This window comes from Glandiceps talaboti, chromosome 3 (genome assembly GCF_964340395.1).
Source record: "Glandiceps talaboti chromosome 3, keGlaTala1.1, whole genome shotgun sequence".
NCBI lineage: Eukaryota > Metazoa > Hemichordata > Enteropneusta > Spengelidae > Glandiceps > Glandiceps talaboti.
The window spans coordinates 16796003-16813331 of NC_135551.1; the positions used below are offsets into that span (position 1 = coordinate 16796003).

Below are 17329 nucleotides of genomic sequence, written 5' to 3' on the forward strand. Positions count from 1 at the left end.
GTTCAGTGTTAAGAAGAAGGAGAAGAAGAATTATGGTTATTGCAATGTATTTCAGTACAGCAGAGAAGTCACTTAAGTCGTACCAGAAAATATTGCAGAATTCATAAATTATCACATACCTGTTATGTGAGAAAATATAGCAGTAGAACAGTCTTCAGCGTCCACTAACTGCAAGTCGGCAACGTTTGAATGATGCAAATTCACTGCAGTACCTTGTTAAGCTCAGCCTTTTATTTATTTCAAACAATGCTTGTCAGAAATACACAAAAAGCTTGACTATTTTGATGAACTTTGTAGATTTTCCTGGCAATTCCACTGAAAATATCTAAATGAGCAGTTCAGTAAGTCTGGTAAACATAATGAATACGAACTCATATTGCGACAGATCTGACAGATGTAACAATAAACAATGGCTTAAAACTTTACGTCAAATGTTGAGGGTCTTTAAATGTTGTGTATTGGTGATTGTGAGAATGAATAAAAAATGACTGAATAACTTCACCTAAGTTTTACGTAATTAGCTTCTTTTTTGTTGTACTTTATGTGTGTTTTGAATGCACTCTATGGGCAGTGACTACGTGAGGGTACGTCTGCTGTGTTCATTATGTACAAAGTTGTCACGACATTATCAATCATGTCTTTATTCTGAGACAACATATAGAAATACTTCATTTGTTTCATTAGTACTTAAAAGTGAGCAATGAAAGAAATACTTCTATGTCCTATCGTAACATTTTAATAATGGAAGTCAGTTGAAAATATTTGTTTTTCAGGCTACCGTTCGCTCGCTTACATAAAGAGGATTGTGAAAACATGCCACGTGTCATGAATGTGACGATATTATTAATGACAGAATCCTGCAATTTTGAGCCCAAAACTGCTGGCATACGAATGTTCATATACCGCCAATGGGAGGTAATACAGTCACGTCAGGCTTATGTCAGTTTTAATACTCTATCAATTATCAAATATCAACGTACACATGATTTGTCAGCACCTTGGTAAATTATTCAAATTTCACATCTTGTATTGAAGCATTGAAAAACATTGCATGTCCATGTGTTTTGCCATTTTTAGGGATTGCCTGTAACAGTTTGTGTGAAATAGTTACCACGTCCTCTCTGATTTGTAAGTGACCAAATTTAAGTGATAATATATCACACATAGTAATTGTTTAGTTGATAGCAGTAATAGAATATAAATGTTTAGTAAATATTTTATTTGTTTTTATTTGATACGATCCACAATTCTCTTCTGACGACAGAGTTATATCATTACATGGTCGGACATACCCCACCAGACATTTTAAACAAGCTTGTCTGTCTGTCATTATTATTATTTTTTAATCTGTTGATGTGCTCAAGTAATGAGAAGGCAACCTGATTCAATAGCAAGGCTGTGGTTATTTTTTCTGTTATTTTTAATGTTCGAGTGTGACGTTATTTATAATACAAGACAACCGATAAATTCAAAAAACAAAATAAAATGAATACATGACAAGTAAAGATCACACAGGCTACATATTACATTGCTCGCTTTATGAGTTAGTGACCTCCATTTTAAATACAAGTAACCCCCTCCCCAAATATCGCCACGGTTACGGTTATGGCTTTGCTAAATGCGTTAATGCAATCTAATATTATCCACAATATTTATACACCAGAATCGTTTTTGTTGTCACTCTCACTATCTCTTGACGTTTCGTACACCAAGCTGCTCCTGGAATCCTAATATATGTTGTAAATCTCTGTATTTAATTCAGTATTCTTCTCAAACGATATTGCAATGACCAGCAAATTTAAGTAATCACATATGCGTATCTATGTCTGATGTCTCACTATTCATTACATATACCGTACCAAGCAGCAATTACGGTTGTATTGTTCAAAGACAGGTTAGTTTCTCTACAGAATTTTATAATGACGTGGGACGAACAAAGATCATATAATAAATCCAAGCTGGTATGTTGACGGGTCAATCCTTTTTTGAATATCAAGTCTATACTACTATATAATTATGTAAACGACTTAAAATAAATGCCCCCTAATTTAAAGATTTTAAATTGACCATTTGTTTAATACGTTAATGGTCACCTGAGCAATTTCTGATAATTCATCAATTATAATATGTCAGTTTGACAGGTTTGAAGTGATAATTGTGGATGGTGATTTGAAAGAAAGTGTAACTAGTCCTTGTATAGATCTCTGTACATTATACTAAGTCTAAGGCAAAATAAAGAACATTGTGTGTATTCGATAACCTGACCGACCTAATATTTCTGTACACATTTAAAAATAAAAAGTTAAGTAATTATTATCCCCTTTTTTTCTTCTTTTATTTTTATCTTATTTACATAACTGCTCCGTCAAAACATTTTACATATCACAAGCAAACTGGAAAAAATAAATATACATACAACAAAATAGTTACAGTTCATCAGAAATAAATATAAATTAATCAGTCAAAAAAGCACTGCCCCCCAAATAAAAGTGCTTGTCATACTAAAAGCAAATACAAAGGTTAACAATAATACGCTCTCAAGATAATAATCTTTTCCCGAATGGTAAATAGGTACATTTCTTTGTTTGATTTATTTTGTACATAAAAGATAGATATTTGTGAAATAAGTCATAGCTTGGGATCGATTTCGGATTTTGTGGGTTATTATTGAAATTAGCCAAAGCCGCAAATACGCAGTATTTTGCAATAGTTGTCACCATGTTAATAATTATTGGAGTGACACTCAGTGGTTTGTAACCAAAGACAATAACATTAAAATCTATTATAACTTGTATGTTCAGCTTCGTACTAAGAAGAGTCTGAACGTGATCCCAGAACAAACCAAGTCTTTGACATTGAAGTAACATGTGTTCATATGTGTCCGGTACATTGCATGAACTACATTTGTGGCTGTTGCTTATTCTCCAGCGACAAAGGTTGATTACACTTGGTAGAATCCTATGAATAATTTTAAAATTAAAATCTGACAATTTTCTGTCTTGTGATAGAAGAATCGTTTGGTTCGTCCATATTATTCTCCAATGACTTTTGCTGAACAATTGCAGTTGACCATTCCAGCTATGTTCACAAATTGGCTCGGTAATGCGAGGGGCCAAGAGATTTTTGTACAGAAATTTTGAAGACAATTTTTCAAGGTCAAGCATTAATTTTCTTTGTGTGCATGAATAGTCGATACGGGTGTCTTTCAATGCCAATTTCCATTGTTTACAAGTTTATTCCATTCCGCTATCCAATGTGTTTTGTACCGCAGTTTTTGAAGCAAACAAGTAGGCATTATGAAGTCACCATATTCGTCATTAATATCATGTATATAAATAATATTAGGTTTAATCCAACCCGGATAAAAGAGAGACGTCCCAATTATGACATATATACGCATTACCCCCAAATCATTTGTCTGCGTATATCCAAGTGACTAGGCTTGGGAATGTTGTTACATCCACCGCCTGCTTTGTGCCATGCAATAACAACATTTTTGTAGAAAAAGGGAATTGAATCTAAAAAGGGAAAGTTTTTGTCATCATTATAATTAAAATGAAAAACCGTGAAATCAGCGCCAAAATGCCTTCGCCAATACAGGGGGATCGCTAACCACCTTGCGTTGCCTTGGTCACACAGCCGTCTGACCCAAGATGCAAAAAGATCCTCTTGGAGAGCAAACAAGTCCGGCATCATTATTATCCTCTTGACCTTCATGTGTGTCTGTTTCCTTCCACAGTGATATCTGATTTCAAGTTAACAAGGTGTTTTATAGAAGATGGACAGACAGACAGACAGACAGACAGACAGACACGAAGACGATAAATTCTAAGTAATATACTACTTTTATTCAGAGATCTTCAAAGCAATATTTTCTGAAAATTGATAACCCCACCCACTCATGCTAGAGACCATTTGCAAAACAATTGAAAACATGAAATAGACGATCAAACAGAAAACAAATATAATAAAAATAAAATAACAAATCTGCCTACCCCACCTATTCTAATGTTGAGTGTAACCGGGACCAAACAATTTTTTTTATCAGGCCTAATAAATTGTTGTGTTGTCATTGAACATGTCATATGCAAATTACCGTCTACGCAATAACATTATAATCAAATCAAACACTGATTGTCTTCCCTAATACATCACTCGTCTATCCTGTATATGTATATTCATTAATCTATATGTGTGGGTGTGGGTGTGTGTCTGCAAAGTTGTTGTATTTTAAACTATGTAGATTTATATAAAGAGCACCATCAATGGCGTGAGTGTGGAAACGAGACAAAACTCACCGAACATTTGTGTGTTTATTATGCAAATGTTGTCGCACGTACACATCGCGACCAAAAATAATTATGTCTAGGCGAATGGACAGACAGACAGACAGACAGACAGACAGACAGACAGACAGACAGACAGACAGACAGACAGACAGACAGACAGATATGCAATGGCAGATGATAAATTTTACGTAATATACTACTTGTATTCAAAGATCTTCAAAGCAATATTTTCTGGAATATACAGGATAGACGAGTGATGTATTAGGGAAGACAATCAGTGTTTGATTTGATTATAATGTTATTGCGTAGACGGTAATTTGCATATGACATGTTCAATGACAACACAACAATTTATTAGGCCTGATAAAAAAAAATTGTTTGGTCCCGGTTACACCCACCATGCCCGTCAATACTACAAATTGAACACGTGGCTATACATAAATTGGCTGTTGTGTGTATCGGGGTACAAGTTTGAACAACAAAGAGAAATGATGGACGATCCCCTGCGAGGTAGGTTTTGCTGGAAATTAGTCGAAAATACGCCAGAACAGAAGCAAACGATCAGCATTCCTTTGAAACCTAGAAAGCTCTCCGAATACCTTATTCAATACCTTATTTCAGTGGAATGTTGGGAGTGAATATAGTTTATTGGTGAATACACCATATCATCACATAAACTGACGACTAAAACTGTTTTCATTTTAATGCCAATACTTTATTTAAACCTATAACACCAAATTGTATCCTTAATACCAACAATTATTATAATAACACCGTCACCAAAATGATTTCTTAGATATGTATACAATAAATGCATGTCAACCCCCACTTCTTAACAATTCACTTTCTTTACAATGATTTGTGTTGTCTATGCTAATAAGGTCGTTTTCATAGCTTTGCCTCTCTGTCAGATTTTAACAACCAACATTCGTTGGAACATCATGGCATTATGAAGGTGTTACATTTACATGTTGATGTCAAATATCGCCGTACTCTTTAGCACGGATAATAACAACAAGATTAATAAAGCTTGGGCAAAAAGATTACTTCTTGGTTCATTTGACTATTGTTCCACATTTGTTGTTTTTGATTTGTTAACAAATGGATAGAATTGGCTTGATTATCACGTTTCAACAGTTGAGTCCATAATGCTAGATAATAACACGTGATTCAGTATCAATGCTAAGCTGAAAGAGTTATAACATCCTTTAGTATATAGACAATATAATAATAATAATAATAATAATAATAATAATAATAATAATAATAATAATAATAATAATAACTTTCGTCATGTCGATCATGAAATTTTCGTTGCATTGACAGAAAATAGACAAACTACATATCCACACAGTTTACATTAATTAAATACATAATCCATGAAAAGTAAAGTTAGGATTACAATACAATACATATAAATACATACATACAGACAGTAGCGGTTACATGTTATTTATGAGATGAATAGATCTTGGAACAAAGCTATACATAAATCTGTTTGTACGTGCACGTGGTACTCTGAGGCGACGACCACTTGGTAGATATTCATATTCTGTATGTAGTGGATGTGTTGAATCTTTGATAATTTTTGTAGCAGTCTTAAACGATTTGAGTTTATACAATGTAGAGTTATCAGATAGTTCGTAGAATTCATTACTAACTAATTTTCTGCATATGTTCCTAGGACGGTTTAGATCGTGTTTAAGATAGGTAGGCAGCATATCATAGAATGCAATGTTCGCATAACTGAGGACTGTATAAATAGTTGAATTGTAGAACAAATATAAATCTATTTTAAAATTCTAATATTGTAATACGTGTTTTACCATCTCCAATATGGTCGCAAATACATTCTAAAAGAAACTGTACCATTCATTGAAGAAGCATAGCAAAAAAAAAAATTCTAATCTGATCAGGAATATGTTTCGTAATAACGATATTTCTGGATAACATAATAAACAACAATAAAGCGAATTTATATTGTGCCTATTCTCCGATTAACTCCTGGTGCAGCCACACAGTTTTAAGAGCAGCGCGGATGGAAGACTTAGAGTGAGAGTGACGTCGACGACTGTGGGGAAGACTGTTTCGAATTGAAGGAGCAGTGAGATGATATAAATATTATATTTCTTCAAAACCATCACCAAATAATGCAAATGATGAATTAATTAAGGTTTTCTTCGGACGATACCATTACATTAATTAGTATCTTTGGTACATTTTCCGTGACATTTCACTTCGATATTCAGTCGTTCTTTACTCTGTAAAACAAATTCAAAATTAAATAAAAGTTTGTATTACTATTATTCCTGCAATGGTTATCATATACCTTATATGTATGTATGTTCTAATGCGGAGGAATAAAGAAAACTAATTAACATACAATTGTTACAGCAGAAAATGACTGATGACATTGCACTGAGGATGTGCAAGGTTTTATGATCATTGACAAAGATACATCATTTCCACTAGCAATTTACCGCCAGAAACATTAAATCTATCATCATGCGATCTCCGAGTGATTTTTATTTATTACAAGTGATCAATGTGGGAAACATTACTTGATGATACCAGAAACTGATAAACTGGCTTCATCATTGTTAATCTGTGCACAAAATTTATTTCGCCGTCAACATGTGAAATGAATCCGTACGTATGGGCAGGATGTTCGGTTTACAGGTAGGTCTATTGTTCATGTAATCGGTATAACTTTTATTTCTGTATTCGGCATATATTATATCTTCCCAGGAGAAAACTGAGTGACATACTTACATACAGAAACAATTGCACATACTTGCAGTCATTATTAAACAAAGTCTAGAACGTACCAGGACAATTCTTTTCATCACTTCCGTCATCACAGTGTTGATATTTATCACATCGTCTGTCAGCACTTGTACAATCCCCATTGTCACATTTAAAGAATGCTTTATTTGTACAATCTAGGAAGGCATTAAAAGTACAACATGACATGGTTCTTAAATAGAGAGTACACATTCACACATTCGAGGAATGTCAAATTAGGTTGTGTAGACGAGTGAATATCATTCCAGTCTCCACACACATTATGCTACTTCATTAACATATATAGACACAATAAAACGGCAAATGTATATTTATATCTACAACCATGTCATATTTGACCTTGGCAAGACTAGTCTACGCGGTGTGTTCCTTTTTGCCATATATATGTTTTATATTATTTGATAGTTCATACAGGCGATACATTTAACGTACATTACTAATAAAAATAAAACGTTACTGTATCTTAAAAATTGTAAAAAATAATTCTTTGGTTAGAGTTACCCGACCCCACCGAGTTTTCGCTGTCGACTCTGAACTGGTTTTACGTATTTGAGAAAAAATAATGTAATCGCAAAAATTGTTAAGTCTCACGAAGGTGGATGAGAAAACTAACATCAACATAAAAAGACAATGTAAAACTGTTCATCCAATCTGTAATGGCTGAGCATATGATAGGAAGAAATAAATAACACAGAGACCATTTGGAAAACAACGGGAAACATGAACTATGTACTTAAACATGGAAAGAAAATATACAACAAAATAAAATACCTCAACCGACTACCTACCTACCCCACCCATTCTAACTATTGAGCAAAATCAGAACTCCACAATTTCATTTATTAGGCCTTATAATAAGTACCTTCACAAACTTTCCCCTCGTCACTTCCATCACTGCAGTCTTCATAACCATTACATAAAGTCCAACGCGAAATACAATATCCATTGTCACATTCAAATCCTGGGCAATCTGTCCAGATATGAAGAAATAGATGTTAAAAGATATGTAGTGCTCCAGAATTAAGCTTGTCATGAGTTACTCTCTGAGAGTCCATCATTATTACAGTGACTTTCGAACTTTTGATATTTATGGTAATGTTTGCAAGTGTGCGTAACAGTCAATTTTATTTCATTTCACACCTGTCCATCAGCATTTTCATGGAGGGGTGTGATATCATTAGATATCATAAAAAAAATACGATGATTTGATTGCGATATTTTTTTATGTTGTCTTGGGGATGGCAGTTGGCTAGATAACATGTTCTAATGCACATGAATGAAGACAACCAATTAACATACAATTGTTCCAGCTGAAAATTGTTGACGATATTGGAATGAGGATGTGCAAAGTGCTATGATCAAAGGAACAGATACGTCATTTCCACCAGGCATTTACCACCAGAGGCATTAAATTCATCATCATGCGATCTCGGAAGAGTAGTGTCTATTTATTATCAGTGATCAATGTGGCAAACATTACTTGATGATTGCAGAAAATGATAAAAATGGCTTCATCATTGAAAATCTATGTACAGAATTTGTGGTGTTTTGCCGTCAACATTAAGGACATGTGAAATGAATCCGTATGGGCAGGATGTTCGGTTTACAGGTCTATTGGACGCAACATTCATTAATTGTTCATGTAATCGGTATAACTTTTGTTTCTCTCCTTGGCTTGAAAATAATGCATATTGTCTAAGTATAGAAGGAGAGTGATTGGGCCACCTTTATATGTCTACTTATCGCGACATTGTATGTTCGCTACAGAAAGCTGAGTGACAAACTTATACAGAGAAACAATTGTACATATTAAACAAACAAACTCTAGAACGTACCAGGACAATTCAGTTCATCACTTCCATCACCACAGTCTTGAGAAGTATCACAACGGTTGACAGCCAGTGTACAATTCCCATTGTTACATTTGAACAATGATTTATCTGTACAATCTAAGAAGGCATTTAAAGTACAACATGACATGGTTCTTATATATCGTACACATTCACACATTCTTTCAACGAATTTCAAATGTGGTTGTGTGGACGTCTTTCCAGTCTCCACACAGATTGTGCTACTACATTAACATATATAGACACAGGAAAATGACGAGTGTATATTTATATCTACAACCATGTCATATTTGACCTCGGCATTAAGAATAGTTTAGGTGCTGTGTTCCTTTTTGCCATATATATGTTTTATATTATTTGATAGTTCATACAGGAGATACATTTAATGTACATTACTCATGAAAATAAAACGTTACTGTATACTTATTCAAAAAATCAGAAAAATAATTGTTTGTTTCGAGTTAAATACCCGACCCCACACAGTTTTCACTGTCGACTCTGAACTGTTGTTACGTATTTGAGAAAAAATAATGAAATCGAAAAAATTGTGATAACTCACGAAGGTGGACGCGAAAACTGACATCAGCTTAAAAAGACAATGTAAAACTGTTCTTCCAATTTGTAATGGCTGTACATCTGATAGGAAGAAAAAATAACTCGGAGACCACTTGGCAAACAACGGGAAACATGTACTAAGCACTTACACATGGAAAAAAACATACTACAAAATAAAATAACTAAACAGCCTCCCTACCTACCCCACTCATTTTAACTATTGAGCTTAATAGGAACCACACAATTTCATTTATTAGTCCTTATAATAAGTACCTTCACAAATTTTCCCCTCGTCACTTCCATCACTGCAGTCTCCATAACCATTACATAGACGCCAACCCGAAATACAATATCCATCGTCACATTCAAATCCTGGGCAATCTGTCCAGATATGAAGAAATAGATATTAACAGATATGCAGTGCTCCAGAATTAAGCTTGTCATGAATTAATCCCTGAAGTCCATCATTATTACAGTGACTTTCGAACTTTTGATATTGATGGTAATGCTTGCAGGCGCTGGTAACAGTCGATTTTATTTCATAACACACATGTCCGTCAACATTTTCATGGAGGGGTGTGACATTATTGATTATCATAAACAATTGCGATGAATTGATTGCGATATTTCTTGACGTTGCCTAGGCGATGGCAGTTGGCTAGATTATATTTCTTATGCTGAGGAAGAAAGACAATTGTTCCAGCAGAAATTAGTTGACGATATTACACCGAGGATGTGCAAAGTGTTATGATCATCGGAAAAGATACGTCATTTCCATTACACATTTACCACCAGAAGCATTAAATCTATCATGATGTGATCTCGGAAGAGTGGTGTCTATTTATTATCAGTGATCATTGTGGCAAACATTACTTGATGATCGCAGAAAATGATAAAAATGGCTTCATCATTGAAAATCTATGTACAGAATTTGTAGTGTTTTGCCGTCAACATTACGGAAATATGAAATGAATCTATGGGCAGGATGTTCTGTTTACAGGTCTATTGCATACAACGTTCATGTACTTGGTGTAACGTTTGTTACACCGAGAGTGATTGGGCCACCTTTATATATCTACTTATCACTTTTCGTTTAAGACGACATTGTATGTTCCCTACAGAAAACTGAGTGACATAATTTTTTCATATTAAACAAACAAACTCCAGGACGTACCAGGACAATTCAGTTCATCACTTCTATCATCACAGTCTTTATATGCATCACATCGGTAGCCAGCCACTGTACAATTCCCATCGCCACATTTGAATAATGCTTTATCCGTACAATCTAAGAAGGCATTGCAAGTACAACATGTCATAGTTCTTAAATATCGTAAACATTCACATATTCTTTCAACAAACTTCAAATGTTGTTGTTTGGACGAGTGAACGTCTTTCCAGTCTCAACACCCATTGTGCAACTACATTAACATATATAGACACAGGAAAATGACGAGTGCATATTTATATCTACAACCATGTCGTATTTGACTTCGGCAAGATTAATATATATATATGTGTTGTTTTCTTCTTATAGGCGAAAAAGGTCATGTACATCGATGAAAGAAAATTGTAACTGTATACGTAATTACAGTGCGTACCTTCACAAAGTTTACCCTCGTCACTTCCGTCACTACAGTCTTTAAAACCATTACATACAGTCCAATGGTAAATACACTCGCCATTGTCACATTTAAATTCATCGCAGTCTGTCCATATATGAAGACAAATATCACAGTACTCAGATTTAGAGTTTGCCATAAACATAACATACAGCCCAATCAGGATTCATTGTTACATTGAATCAATGGCAATATGTCCTGATATGAACAAAAGTCATGAAAGATATGCAGTAATTCAGAATAACGTTTATCATGAGTTTCTCCCGTAAATTCCATCCTTACTTCTCTTGAACTCTTTATATTTATAGTAATGTTTGCTGATATTTTTTTATATTGCCTAGGTGATGATTGTTTGTCTAAATGATGAGATTATTTTTGAGAAAGAAATCCGTATTGGCAGGATGTTCGGTTTACAAATATATATATATATTCGCCACCATGTTCATTACTAATGATATTGCTCGTTTAACCGACATAACATTTATCTCTACCTGGCTAGCAAAGAAGGCATATTGTCTAATCATAGAATGAACGGGACCGAGTCACCTTTGTATGCTTACTTATGAAGTGCTCTTTGAGATATTGGTAGTTGGTTTTGAACTGGGATGTATTTATATGCATTTACATTTCAAATGAAATAAAATAAAAGTGATAACAAGATGTACTTGTATTTAGTGAAAATAAACTTTGGTTAAAATCATAATTTTGTTTGGTTTGACATGCAATGATTATGTTCCCGGAAGAATTTAGGTTTTCGTTAAATACCTGTCTGTCTTCTTTCAATCCTGGAGGATGCCTAACAATGCAACGAATAAAGAATACAGTTTGATTGAAAGGAGATTGACAAAGCGATTGATCAGATGCACTTTAAAGAGTATGTTTCATTTGTTCAATAATTAGCATTTTTAAAAGTAGATAAGCATTAACAGCCCCTATTATCTATTAGTGATGAAGTAATTATAGCCATATCAATTGCTCATCCATTTCTTTCAAAAAAAGGTCGATTTAATAATGTCTCATTTCGTCCTACCATATAACTTGTCTGTCATTTTCCACCAGGTATTTGTCAAACAGAAACAACTGTGTTGTGGTTGTAGGTGAGTCGAGTGATGGCAGCATACAGTGTTGCAAGTAGATCATTGGTATTGAATCGTCTCGCAAAATACACGTGTATACAGTATTTTTCACGTTCTGCTTATTTGCTTCAATCTCAAAACGATATCATGAAAAAATAATTTTCTGCTACGCTGACTATTTTACTTTAAACTATTTCAAATGTACAACTGTTTGGGATCGATAAAACCTACATACCACTACGACAGGCAAGTGACGTCCCTCTCTAAAGTTTTTGAATCTGGAATGGTGATCATCATGTAACTTTCTTGGAGATAATGGGATCTATAATGAAAGACGGTAAAAACATGAGAGCACTAGCGACTACACTAAAGACTGTGAAGACCAGAAAAAGTATCAAATTCAATATTGATTTACAAAGAGTTATCATCCTTGTTGATCCTGATTAGATATAATGGAAACTTTTCGTCGTCGACCATGACCAGGTGGTTTCCTGTTCGATGTGGTTGGAACGTAGCTTACACAGGTAGATGATCTATCTTGGGTTTGAAATTACTTCTAAATTGATGGGTAGAATGCAGGCCGGAGTGAGTGGGAAAAGGTGTTACTGTGTATAGATGGGCCTGACCTGGTCTTGTCTGATTTTTTCTTGTCTTGTCTTGTCTTGTCTTGTCTTGTCTTGTCTTGTCTTGTCGTATATTGTATTGTATTGTATTGTATTGTATTGTATTGTATTGTATTGTATTGTATTGTATTGTATTGGTTTTCCTGTCTCGTCTTATCGTATTTTCACCAATGTATGAAACAGACACTGTATAGACACTTGTGGTGCCATACTGACAGCAATGAAGACAAATCGTTCTAACAGGGCCAATAATGAGACATCATGACCCACCTCTTTAATAAACGTTACCTCAATACCTACTTAAGTTCATGAAATAATACTGAACAAGAATGTACCGTGTTTATTGTCACATGCAATTATTGGTCACATATTCTTTGCCAATGGAATGAGTAGTTGCACCCACTCTTGGAAATGTGTTGAGCAGGAAACATTTCCATTCGTGTCGACCATCAGGGAAAGTAAAGGAGTACGCACGTATCCTCTATCCGTCCGTCCATCTGTATTGACCCATCCAGCCATTTACTCTCCATTCCTTCCTCACATACCTACTACCTAGACCATCCCCCTACACAAACACACATATACATACATACATACATACATACATACATACATACATACATGCATACATGCATACATACATACATACATACATACATACATACATACATACATACATACATACATACATACACACGCATACATACATACATACATACATACATACATACATACATACATACATACATACATACATACACGCATACATACATACATACATACATACATACATACATACATACATACATACATACATGCATACATACATACATACACACATACACACATACATACATACATACATACATACATACATACATACACACATGCATACACACGTACATACACATACATACACACATACATACATACATACACACACACACACATACATACATACATACATACATACATACATACATACATACATACATACATACACACACATACACACATACATACATACATACATACATACATACATACATACATACATACATACATACATACATACATACACACACATACACACACATACATACATACATACATACACACACACATACATACATACATACATACATACACACATACATACACACACATACATATATACATACATACACACATACATACATACATACATACATACATACATACATACATACACACACACATACATACATACATACATACATACATACATACATACATACATACATACATACATACATACATACATACATACATACAAGCGTTTAGCATGCTAAAATGACATGTGTAAATACTTAAGTCGGTAGGTAACAGTTTCCGGGTAATGACCCGGCCAACACCGTATAGCGCCATCAACAGTGTGTATTCATGAGTCCGGTAGGGTATTCGACTCCTTATTATTGCATAAGTTGGGGTTGAGGACATACCAGCATATCGAGTCAAGTGTTTTCATATATTCTATAATGTCTTTTTTAAGTATTCATTGCTAGTGATAGAAGCATTTACCACGATGCAAACTTACAATGGTTTTGTTTATAAAGGAATAGGCATGTATTGTTTTTTCAAAACCGTGTGCCTGGAAACATACGTATTCTATAGGTTTACGCCCGTAAGTGTATTCATAGATCGTGTTTGTATCGTGTAGTGATACCACTTATTTCATATACTTTATTTTAGACTATAGTGTGTGCTCAGGCGTTGAGTTATATCAGTATATATTACAGTTTAGTTCATTATAAGTACCAAAATATACAATTTACCGTAAAAGTAGCAATTGCGTTAGTTATTCTTTATTCATTTAACGGATTTATATAAATATGGATACTTTAATACTCATCGGATGGAGATGTATATCATGCAAGGAAGACAAGAAAGATAAGATGGCAGATAACTAGATGAACAAAATATGAACTTAAAGTGTCACGAGGTCTATGATCAGTGATGACAATGGATAACCTTATGTCTTTATTAGTGAGAATCTATTAATTGTGCCTGACACTGACAGACTGACTGACTCATTTTTTAAAAATAACACATGAAATGAAATGTGGATTAGTTTATGAACTAATACAGTGTTTCTGATTAAATCTACTTTCTATTTTGAAATTCTGACATAGGCTGTATGCGAGGAAAAACATTTATCACATTCCGCGCAAAACAAAGCGGTGAAGGGCGATTCATGTTCAATCTATACAATTTAATACCTCTGTAATATTTCCTAACTTGGGTGGCTTGCAGTGGTGGATCTAGGAATGTTGATGCCATCGTGTATGCGCAATCATATTTTTTTTAATGAGTGCAATGTAGGTGTTTGGCCACAGTGTATGCTAGGCAAAGTGTTTGCAATCATATTCAATATTAATGTTCTTCTCCTAAAATATTGATATATCTCAGCCTCTCCTACGTCTAATTTTGAAAAAAATGCAGAAATATATTAGCCCAAACTGACTATATCGAGAAAATATCGGAATTATTGATAACAATACTGGGATAAACAATGAATTGCTATCAGTCTTAACGCCGTTTACTAGGATACCTTTAGTTTGTATTAGGCTAATTTCACTTTGTATGTAAGTAACATGGAATATGCAAATATGTACAAGAATCACTAATATAACCAATATAAAAACAAGCGGAAAATTAACAGGTACGCACATCAATTCAAACTTTTGCGATATATCTTCTTTACAGGTATTAACAACAGGCCTAGGGTAAGTTTCAATTCACATTGGTTACCATATGAAACAAGTATATTAACTATACACTATGAAATATTGATTAGTAGGCAAAAACAATATGATCTCTAGAGATGTATGTTTGGTTCATAGGATTACTGTTATTTGATTTTTGTATATATTTGCAAAATATGAAAATTGAATACCTGTCGTTTTATTAGTATACGTTGTAGTACGACGGAATTTACGATCGTTTTGTACATACACGTTTATTGAACGTTGAAAGTGTTTGACGGTGTTTTGTACAACATTCAAAGAGGCGGAGAAAGAGTGTTTTGTGAAATATCATGCAAAATACACTATAACAAACACACTCTCAACGACAATACTAGTTAAGTGACAAAGAAATCATTAAATACTGAGAACTCGAACAATACTCGGTAATAACACCCACTGTAGGGGGTTTACGAAAAGGAGGCGAACACAAAAGAGCACAGTTATAGAGATGGGTTGTACGGTTATGAGGTGTGGATACTTGCGATCGACCTGCAACCATTAATTCACATGTGAAAGATGGAAAGATTAACGGGAAAAATATAACAGCGCTATATTTTTTTTCAAAAGTGTAATCTCATCTTTTATGTCGGTTATAAAGCATGATAAACAGATGTAGACTTCAAAAAGTAATACAATACAATTTAAAGAAGGCGTTGAATTGAAAACATCATGTACGTATGTATTTTATACATGGTGATATTTGGTCATGGAGAGTAACTTTCACAATACACAAAACATACCACATTTGTAAGACAACCGTATGACTGTAGAATACTAGGAAAATCACAACGTACATGTACTTGTCATGCACAACAATATGGACATGAATTCTGCTCTCAGCACGAATGTGACCAAACAGTCGTTATCATAGGCAATTACAAACAAAACAAAATAAACTTACCTCCAAGGAAACTGATGCCGCTAACACGGCAGTCAGGAAAACAAACACTTTCAACATGTCTATGTGTGATGGGTGACCTGAAATGGAATAAAAACAATGAAATGTTTCTTAATAAACTCAGTCCTTGAAAGATATTTACATACAAAACACCTAGCCTGTAACAAAATAGTGAACTTCATTGCAAACTAAAGCTAAGTAGCGGATATTAAGAAACCTGCGAACTTTCACAACCGTATTTATAAAGAGATGTGAACAGTAAAACTATAACTTTGTAGTGCGTTCTGTGTAAAATAGTAACCTTTCATTATAAGAACCAAATTTAAATTAAACTAATTGTTCAATTAGCCTTTTTTTAAAATTCAAATCCATGTTAATCATTTCCACACTAAAATAATCATCTGACACGAATGCTCAGTGTTATGAAGAAGGCGAAGAAGAATTATGATTATTGCAATGTATTTCAGTACAGCAGAGAAGTCACTTAAGTCGTACCAGAAAATATTGCAGAACTCAAATAAATTATCACATACCTGTTATGTGAGAAAATATAGCAGTAGAACAGTCTTCAGCGTCCACTAACTGCAAGTCGGCAACGTTTGAATGATGCAAATTCACTGCAGTACCTTGTTAAGCTCACACTTTTATTTATTTCAAACAATGCTTGTCAGAAATACACAAAAAGCTTGACTATTTTGATGAACTTTGTAGATTTTCCTGGCAATTTCACTGAAAATATCTAAATGAGCAGTTCAGTAAGTCTGGTAAACATAATGAATACGAACTCACATTGCGACAGATCTGACAGATGTAACAATAAACAAT

The 17329-nt window shown here is 34.1% G+C and overlaps 2 protein-coding genes across 2 annotated transcripts in view; both read right to left on the bottom strand.

The window, feature by feature from the left end:
• The window catches only part of LOC144453995 (uncharacterized), a 44703-nt gene extending 44518 nt beyond the window's left edge, over window positions 1-185 (bottom strand). The window contains exon 1 of the mRNA XM_078145381.1: window positions 120-185. The gene's annotated coding sequence lies outside the window, so the exon portion shown is untranslated. The remainder of the gene's footprint in view (window positions 1-119) is intronic.
• A 5391-nt stretch (window positions 186-5576) lies between these two features.
• Window positions 5577-17105, bottom strand: LOC144432553 (uncharacterized). The gene is made up of 11 exons (XM_078120790.1): window positions 17038-17105; window positions 16508-16584; window positions 12433-12519; window positions 11887-11917; window positions 11101-11208; window positions 10674-10787; window positions 9773-9880; window positions 8930-9043; window positions 7957-8064; window positions 7118-7231; window positions 5577-6550 (listed from the first exon to the last, which is right to left on the bottom strand). The coding sequence occupies exons 2-11, from the start codon at window positions 16562-16564 to the stop codon at window positions 6546-6548; spliced, it is 846 nt and encodes a 281-aa protein (XP_077976916.1). The 5' UTR covers window positions 16565-16584; window positions 17038-17105; the 3' UTR covers window positions 5577-6545.
• Window positions 17106-17329: the final 224 nt, after the last annotated feature.

Coding starts and splice junctions, on each gene's coding strand:
- LOC144432553 (XM_078120790.1), bottom strand. CDS start 16,564: ATGTTGAAAGTGTTTGTTTTCCTGACTGCCGTGTTAGCGGCATCAGTT. Junction 11,918..12,432: donor GTCACTTGCCTGTCGTAGTG/GTATGTAGGTTT, acceptor TTGCATTGTTAG/GCATCCTCCAGGATTGAAAG. Junction 9,881..10,673: donor TGATGAACTGAATTGTCCTG/GTACGTCCTGGA, acceptor ATATCTGGACAG/ATTGCCCAGGATTTGAATGT.